Raw genomic sequence first — 10127 nt, 5'->3', positions numbered from 1 at the left:
AAAGTTTTGTATTAACTCATTTAATCTTGATCAATAAATGGATTATTATCCTCCCCAATTTTACTGATAAAAAAGTTGATAAACCATTTAGTTTCAAAAATTACAGTTAAATTACTTGTGTAAGGTTATAGCTGCAGTGCTATAACAAAAATAATAATCAATTCTGTGAACCACTGAAATTTAGAGTGTAGCTTTTAAAAACAAATAATTAGAATCTAAATATATTTTAAAGTAAAATCGTTATTAAAAAACTAAATAAAGTTTTTATATAAACATTGAATTGAGAAGATTTTCTAAGTGAGCCAAAAAATCCAAAAAACATAATGAGAAAAAATTGTGGTTAAAACATTTAAATCCTTCAACTTGATATAAAAGAAGACATTTCAGAAAAAAGTATGAACTAAGAATTCACAGGAGAGAAAATTCAATTTATCTGATAGCAGACTTTCTCACTGATGTCACTATTAATATTTTAGACTGGATAATTCCTAGTTTTGGGGGATTCTCCTGTGCATTGTAGGATGCTTAGCGGCATCCATGACTTCTATTCCCCTGCAGCATCCCTCCTACCCCAGTGTGTCAATCCAGACTGTGTTCAGACATTGTCAGTGTGCCCTGGTTGAAACTCGCGGCAGAAGTGTTGAGCCAAATAGCCTGCAGTTGAGACACATTGCGCTATCATAATCTTCACACAGCCTCTCACCACAGGTAAGAAGAATGATGGTTTAGCCCGTGCCACTTGTGTCATATGTTATAAAACAGCACCCAGTGATGGACTGAGGGCTGAAAAATAACAGTGTAAACCAACTCTAGCAATCGATAATGAAATTTAAACTACACATATCTGTGACCCAATCTGTTAAACTTAAGCCTTAAGCTACAGTCTAAGGTATCAGTATTTGAGTAAATGATCCACTTAAATACATTCCAGAGTTATTTGCATCACATCCAAATTATATAAATGACTCAAATGCACAACAAAAAAGAATTGGGGAGAATAAATTACAACTGAACTATGACATTATGTGGATTTATTAAAAATGTGTGAGTCTGACCAGGCATGGTGACTCACACCTCTAAATCCCAGTGCTTTGGAAGGACGAGGCAGGAAGATAACTTGAACTCAGTAGTTCTAGAGCAGCCTGAGCAATATAATGAGACCTCGTCTCTAATAAAAATCCAAAATATTAGTTGAGTGTGGTAGTGTATATTGTAGTCTCAGCTACTTGGGAGGCTGAGGTGGGAGAATCGCGTGAGCAGGGGGTTGTGGCAGCAGTGAGCTGTGATCAGGCTACTGCACTCCAGCCTGGGCTACAGAGTGAAACCCTGTCTCAGATAAAAGAGTGAGTCAATGTAACACAGTTTTATTGTGAGCTTAAAACTGGATGACTTGAGTTTGAATCTTGGTTCTCAATTTGAGAAAAATATTTAACCAGTATGCCTCAGTTGGCATTCTGAAAAATGGGTGTGATAGTAGTAACTGCTTTATAGGCTGTTGTTAAGATTAAACATATACATAAAGCAAATAAGTAAATTACATGAAGCAATTACATAAACTGGTTAATATACATAAAGCAATTAAGACTACTTAGCACACAACTGAACAATGAATAATAAATATAATTGTTTTGTTGTATCTATTAACCAGACATGTATTTTGTGTACTGAAAAAAGTAAGTTGCAGCTATTATATTGTGTAGTTTTACTGATGTTAATCTTTCTCTCTCTCAGGCTGTAGTGCAGTGGCAGGATCTCAGCTCACTGCAACCTCCACCTCCTAGGCTTAAGTGATTCTCCTGCCTCAGACTCCCTAGTAGCTAAAACTACAGGCACATGCCACCAGGACTGGCTAATTTTTGTATTTTTAGTAGAGACAGGGTTTTGCCATGTTGGCCACGGTGGTCACGAACTTCTGACTTCAGGTTATCCACCCACCTTGGCCTCCTAAAGTGCTGGAATTACAGGCGTAAGTCATCACACAGGGCTTCTCTTTTCATAAAAAAAAAAAAAAAAAAAAAAAAAGAAAGAAAGCTATGGGAAAGGTGCATACAATTAAAGGGTATGGGGTGGGATTCTTTAGTTTGTCTTAGTGTTTTTATTGAAAATATATGTACTATTTGTAATGATAATTTGAAAGAACAATACAAATTAAAAATTAGAGGCCTAGTTCTTGTTGAAAGCAAGGGAAAATCTTTTTTCTTTCCTTCCTTTTCTCAGAGCATTCATACACACACACAGAGAGAGAGAGAGAAGGAGAAAGAGAGGGGGGAAAAAAGCTTTGTATGTAAGTTTTTTCTTTGTCTTTTTGAAGTGTATGGAAATCTTTCAAAATCAATAAGTTTTTTGGAAGCTTTAGGATCCAGGATTGTATTTCTCAAGTAATGGTGACCATCTCTTTGAAATGTAATCTTTAAGGAATATGGCATCCCTATATCCTAGTTTTTGTGGAAAGATAGGAGACCCACTTTAGCAACGATCTTGTTCTAAGTTGTAGAACTACTTCTTGTCATAAAGACATGAAAAGTTAAGTTGTCCTTTTGATAAAACCACTTAGCAAACACAGGCGGTCACTCCAACTACCCAGTGAAGATAGAATGAATTCTATGTGACAAATAGTGCTAAGTCCTCGTACTTGAACGTCTAGATAACATTTAACTTGAGAACATGTATATAATGGATTGTATCTGCTCGACTACATAAAAAGGTGAGATTTCTTTCCATTTTGGCAATCTCTTAGATTTCCTACGATGCACATCACATTGCGTTTTAATGTTTCCCAGTAATAACATTTTTCTCTCTGTTGTACCTTTGAGGAGAGGTTTTCTGGCCTGAGATGAGATTTTGTTTGTACTTGTATTTTCCCAACAATAACAGTTAAAATTAAGATAGAAATTGTAATTTTCAATTAATTAAAAATTAAAATTTCTAGGATTTATTACACACACACACACACACCCATGGCCTTTAAGAAATACAGCAACCATTAGTATTTATCGTTTTGAGACTTTTCTCTACTGTGTGACATTTAGGATGAAAATAGATTAATGGAACATTTAAAAATGAAAAGATATTTCTAAAGATTTCAAGAAGAAATTAACCAGAAAATTAAGGTTCATATTTGTTATGGTTTTAGCACATACATCATCACAGAATATCTTTTTGCTTAAGTAATTAAATTGTATAACATAATTCAGTTGTGAATAAACTGACAGAAAATTAATAAGAAATTCATTTAATGTTTTTATCTTTGTGTTCCTAAACTTTGCTTGAAATTAAGTTCAAATTAAATCTTTGGTATTACTGTACAAAATGTATATAAAACTTCACAGCTTCACTTTAAAGTAGTTATTAGTTTTATTCACTTAGCTGGCGTACTGATAAATAGCATTGTGCTTAACTGGGGAAGCTTTCCAGAAAAGAGACTAAGCACAACAAACTTCATTTGCTGGAAAAAAAAAATGTTCAAATGGAACATCTCTTTCTTATAATCAGTATAATTGTTATGGTGAAAGCTTTTCAAGGTAGTTAGCAGATGCAGGCAGGTGATTTTTAAAACAGTTGTATGTAATGCCCTGTTTTCCACTGGTTAGGTGGTTTGTTTATATTGCTATTGAAGCTTAAATGGTCAAGCCTAATTATTTTTGGTTCAGTATTGATTTCACGGTAGTAAAAAAACGGCAGTTACACATATTTTCCCCAAATAGATCTAACATGGGCTTAATGATGTAGGATTTTTAAAAATGTTAGAGAAAGAAGAAAATGAAAATTTGTTATCCAGTGTTATAAAAGCTCGTTCCAACAAGTTTTCCTTAAAATGAAAAAAAAAAATTGTTCTCAGAAATAAGCGATGAATAAAAGCTGCATTTAAAATAAGTATCTTTGTGTTTCCTGACATGAGAAGCTTTGACATTTCCTCTATTGCAGCGGGCACTTATTCCGTTGTAACATTTGCTTCCTTTTATGGTTTAGTTAAATGGAACCTTGAAAACCCAGATTCAAGCTCTCCTACAGTGTTTCCATCCACAGAACTGTTCATTGTATCCCAAAAAACACGCGGAGATGCCTTCCACTCCACCATATCACCTGCCATCTGCCTAACAAAGTGAGGACAACAGAAATATATGCTTCCCGTCTCAACAAAGAGTGAAGAAAGGAAACACGATCATTAAAATTCTATGTAAAATCAGCTATAAGAAAAGATGCATCTGAGAATATTTTCTGTTCACAATTTTAATACTTTACAATTCTAAATCTATTGACTAAGTAATGGAAATGACTTTGATATTTTATATTGTGTTATATTTATTTCTTTAAGCTTTAAACAATATAATTGCATGAATAACTGATTCATAATTTTAAGGACAATATCCAAGTGGTAAATCAGAATAATTTACAAACTGAAAACGAAACCATCTGCCTAAATAAACAAGCAGAATTTCAGGTGAATTTCACTTATATTTTGTGGTTTCCTCAATTTACTCTTGTATGAAAAATTATTTACTGTTAGAAAATAACAGTTTAGAAGGTATTTAGTGGTAAGCATATAAATAAGCTGGAATAGCAGTAATAAGCAGATGTTAATAAAACTAATAAAATACACAAGTACACACATTTACATTGAATGTCATTTAAATAATTCCAACAACATTTTAAAGCAGCCTTGTCTCCATGTGTAGAAATTGTGTAATTATTTATGAAATATGCAAACAACTGTATTGGATTTCAAATGAGTACTTACATTTTTCTGTCGCTATAATAGTTAGGTTGTACCAAGCACTGATTTCCCGATCCAGTGAGTTAGTTGTAGTGATTGTGCCATTATCGTCGATATTGAACACTTTGCTCCTAGTAATAGAATACCTGAACCAAAAGGAAAGTATACCTTAATGTTTTTATTCTGTCTACATAACAGTGTTACATAATAGTCTTTAAGCAATAAGATGTCTTATTCAGTGCATGCCCTACATAGCCAATATATAATACTGAACAACTTTTAAAGTAGTGTATTCCAGGTATTTAAGATTCAACTCAGTGGAGATAGGGAAAAAAAAATGTAACCTGACTTTAGATTTTAATTGATGGATGCTAACTGTAAACACACGTCACCAATTCTCATGTCAAAAAAGAATGTTAATAGATTAATGACTAAAATAATGTCAAAAGCCATTTGGGAAATGAAGAGAAATGCAAATAAGTGGGGTAAAAATTAATGATTATGAATCATTTTTTTATATGAAATAAATTAAAATACATCTTCAGCCTACACTAGTATTGATCTCTTTCCTACGTCACAGGTGTTGCTTGCAAATCTGTTCATTTTACTACAATTACTTGACGTGATATTTAACAAATGTTTTTGTTTGTTTAAAAAGTAAATTTGATAAAGAGTCAAAGATCTATATAGCAATAGATAGACTTTTAATTTCTTTTTGGGGAAATCTGAAAAGACTTCTGAAATCTGAACTGGAATCAGCGAATCCAAAAGATCTTTAATATCGTTATATATAACTATTATACGGCCTATAATATATATAGGTAGACTAATAATATATAATGTAAAACATATATATACAATACATTATATATGACATATATTTTACATTTTATAATACATATTTTATAACATATGTAAAATATATGTATTATACAATACATGTATGTTTTATTATATATTACCTGTGTATGTATGTATATATGTGATATATTACATCATATGTATCTATTATATATTATGTATATTTTTCATATTAAATGTTTTATATGTATACACATGTAAAACAAAAGTAAAATATAATAGTTCTAATGTGCTTTTAGATTGATTGTGCATCGAAGAAAGCCAAGTTACAAAGTTCCCCCATTAAAAAAAAAAAAACTGAAAAATGACCTCCACCTCCACAATGAAAGAAGACTTTGAAATACTCAGCATATCTCATCTACAAGGAAATAATTAATAATAAAAATTAAAGAGTAATAATAACTAGGGTTCAATAATGACTTATCATTGCATGTATATTCCTGAAGACTTTGATGAGATATCAATGAAGTTTGCCATAATTATATGGCAAAGATGAGAATATTTTAATTTTGAGTTCAAAAGTTTCCAAAACATTATACTACTTTGTAGATTGGTATTCAGATAAAGATTCAATAGAAATTACAAATAATTAAGCTTTAGAGGAGTTCAGTTTTAACTGTACCCCCATTTAAAATATTTATAAGTATTTTCCCTAAATATCCTGAAGTGGTTGCATTTCACACATAATAGATTTGTTGACAAAATTATACAGTGTTTTAACAGTTGTTATTTTGAATTAAACATCTAATCCTATTTCTGTAAAATGTCATTGCACATAAAGCCCATTTAAAGTTTGATAGGATGTTACAATCTTTAATAGTTTAATGCGCATCTGTTAGAATTTAGGAAGAAGAGCCACATAAACAATAATTGGTTCAGGTCTCATTAATTAATTAAAACAGAAATAAAAGTATATGTAGCCCTCTAGGATGTGATATAAGCAGTGATGTGTAATATGCATCATTTTCTTAACCATTTTAGAAACACAAATTCTCGTTATGTAAATTTTTCTCCCCCACTCCACCTTCACTGGACAAAATTTGTTTGGTTTGAGGTAAGTTTTAGTTAAATTTTACATATATGTAAAATACATACATATTTTCCCATTTTAAATCTAGGGAGACAAACATCAGAAAATTCAAAATATGTAAACAGCTGCCTTATTTAGATATGTTCCATCATCACCTCAGCAAAATTAAAATTTGGAATTTTCCCACTAATCCAATTAAAAACATTTTAAAATAATTTTGGACTTACAGAAATATTGCAAAAATAGCACACAGGATTTCTACATGCTCTTCACTCAGTTTTTTCTAATGTTAAAATCTTATATAAAACTTTAATCGTATTAATAAATTATCGCTATAATGTAATTAATCAAACTACAAACTACAGTTGGATTTCACAGTTTTTTCCACTCTTATTCTTTTTCTTTCACAATCCAATCTAGAATCCAATATTGCCTTTCATTTTCCTGTGTCCTTAGTCTCCTCCACAGTTCCTCAATGTTCTTGTCTCTCAAGACTTTGATGCTATTGAAGAGTATTGGTCAATTATTTAATAGACTGTCTCTCAGTTTGGGTTTGTCTGATGCTTTCTCATGATTAGACTAAGGTTACATATTTTTGGCAGGAATAACAGATGTGATATACTTTCTTAGGCTATCATATCAGGGGAACATGATGTTCATCCTATCTCATGAATGGCAATATTAACATTGAGCACTCGATTAGGTGATGATGACCCCATTTCTCTGGGGTAAAGTTGCTATTTTTCTTTCTTTTGTAATTCATAAAGATCTCAGGAAACTATTTTAAAATGTTCTGGTTTCTCCTCAAGCATTTATCCACTAATTTTCAGTGTCCATAGATGAGTAGTGTTAACATTTTTGAATACTTTCGTTCTGGAACCACGAGATGCTCCAGGATAATCTTGTCTTTTCCTTACAACAACTCTGAATTCTAGTTATCAGATGAGTTGCAGTATCTTTGATTGGAGAGCAGCATTAGAAAGCAAGATCTAGGTTTTAAGAGTTTCCATTGCTTCTTGAGTTTCATTGTATTTAGGTCCTTTGAGCAGACATCAACAGGAAATATATGTATGTATACTCATGCATACAAACACATCTATATTTATTTCCATATAATTCCTTCTGTCTGCATATATACTAAGAGGGCATTAGTGTATCATACCTCAGATTTGAATCCAGTGCCACACTTTCATGTAACTTTTCTCATTTTTTTATTTGTAACCATTTCCTTTGACAATAATGAATCTTACTCTTATTATCTACAATATATTTACTCATGTGTTCAATCCCAATATACATGCAGAGTAACACTGCAATCCCTAAATAGTAACCATGTAAAAAAATATACTCAGTATGTAGAGTACATTTCTTCTGAACAGCAATTTTTTTTGGTCTCTATATTTTGAAATGAAATACCCTCTTCCAAAATTACTTAGGTTGTATTTTCCTAATTCCTCTCCATTTGATTATGTTATTTGTCTATAATATGATAAAGTACATTTGCAGTAGTTTGCCTTCAATTTTAGGAACATCTCCAAAGTTCTGTTTGATTTTTTGCCAGAGTTTGCACTAATTAGTATTTTACTCTATATCATGAAGAATTCTGTGAACTTGGACAAATGAATAGTCATGTGTCTGCCATCACGTAATGACGCAGAACAATTTTATCACCCTCCTTTCCTTTGTCATATCTTTTTAGTTTAGGTACCACAGGCTTTGTTTATTTTTGTTTGTTTATTTTTTTAAAATCCATTCACCTCTTGAAGGACATTTGAGTCAATTCCAGTTTTTGGAGATCATGTATAAAGCTGCCATAAATGCCTGCATACAGGTTTTCATGTCAAAATAAGTGAGTATGTTTTCTAGGCCTGCTCAACAAAACACCACAAGCTGGGTGGCTGAAAACAATAAATTAACTCTATTAGAGTTATCAAAATCAAAGCATCAACAGGGGCATGCTTCCTTTGAAGCCTGTAGGGGTGAATCCTTCCATCTTGTTTCTAGCTTCCAGTGATTTCTGGCAGTCCTTGCTATTCTTCCGCTTGTAGATGCATTGCTCTGATCTCTGCTTCAGTTGTCACATGGCAGTCCTCTCCCAGTGTCTATCTTCTTATGGGGACACCAGTCGTTTTGGATTAGAAACATACCTGCTCAGGTGTGACCTTATCTTAACTATTTCCCTCCAAAATAACTCTATTTCTTAACAAGGCCACATTCGAGTGTACTGGATGTTAGGACTCAACTTGTATCTTTAGGACACAACTCGACCCAAAACACAAAGTTTCCTTTTTTCCTGGGTAAATGATTGGGAGTAGGATTGCTGGGTGTTATTCAGTATATGTTTAATTTATAATAATCTTGTATCTTTCTACCTTGATAAACTCACTTATTACTGGGCATTTTTGTGAATTTTATGGAATGATCTAGACAATAACAAGCCATCTGCAAATAAAGAAAACTACATTATTTCTCTCCAGCTTGTATGTTTTTATTTCTTTTTCTCACTTATTGCACGGCCAGGACTTCCAATATTATAGATTTGGATTGGTGAATACATTGCTACCTTGTTTCCAATCTTAAGGGAAAAGTGCATAATATTCCATAATTAAGTATAATATTAGCAGCATTCTTTTGTAGATACTCTGTATCTGTTTAAGAATCTTCCCTTCTATTCATATTGTGCTGATAGTTTTTACAATAAATTAATTTTGAATATTGTCAAATGTTTTTTTCTTTGTCTATTGAGATGATATATGACTTTTCTTTCTTAATCTGCCAATATGGTAATTTACATGAAAATATTTTAAAATATGGACGCATCCTTGTATTCCTGGGTGCACTCCAGTTGATAGGGATATACTTTCCTTTTCACAAGTAGCCGGAGTTACAATTATTTGTAAAGAATTTTTATATTTGTTTATGAGGGATCTTGATCTGTAGTTTTCTTTGCTTGTAACATATGGTAGAGTTTATAAGTGTCATCAATTTTTACTGGAACAGTTCTTTGTTTTAGTGAAGGTTTTTAACTGACTTTTGGTGATATATATATGCTTGTGTGTACGCATGTGTATGTGTACATATTTATGTGGTTGTATATATATGGTTGTTTGTAAATATATATATGTGTGTGTGTGCTAAGGTTATTTATCTTTTAATATAAATTTAGTGGATTCTCTCAAGAACTTCTTCTAAATGTATAGGCATAGAATTGTTCAAAGTAGCCCTATAATCTTTTTAATGTCTGTGGGATCAATACATGTGCTCCCTTTTTCACTTCTGATAATAGTAATTTTCGTCTTCTCCTTCTCTGTTTGTCCCTTGGTCTCTCTCAATAGAGATTAATAAACTTTAGCAATATTTTGAAAGAAGCTGCTATTGGTTTCATTATATTACTCCATTGCTTTCAATTTCACTGCTTGTGATCTAATCTTTTCATTTCCTTTTTTTTCTGTTTGCTTTGGGTTTTATTTGCTCTTTTTTTTTTTTTTTTTTTTTTTTTTTTTTTTTTTTTTTTTTTTTTTT

General features: G+C 31.8%; 1 protein-coding gene across 1 annotated transcript in view; it reads right to left on the bottom strand.

Annotated features, from left to right (window-relative positions):
• The window catches only part of CDH19 (cadherin 19), a 109592-nt gene that overhangs the window by 30556 nt on the left and 68909 nt on the right, over nt 1–10127 (bottom strand). The window contains exons 8-9 of the mRNA XM_017867056.1: nt 4739–4860; nt 3141–3205 (exon numbers count right to left, since the gene is read on the bottom strand). Coding sequence (XP_017722545.1) covers nt 3141–3205; nt 4739–4860 — 187 coding nt within the window. The remainder of the gene's footprint in view (nt 1–3140; nt 3206–4738; nt 4861–10127) is intronic.

Source organism: Rhinopithecus bieti, unplaced genomic scaffold, assembly GCF_001698545.2.
Source record: "Rhinopithecus bieti isolate Rb0 unplaced genomic scaffold, ASM169854v2 scaffold_2272, whole genome shotgun sequence".
NCBI lineage: Eukaryota > Metazoa > Chordata > Mammalia > Primates > Cercopithecidae > Rhinopithecus > Rhinopithecus bieti.
This window is presented reverse-complemented; position numbering and strand designations above follow the sequence as displayed.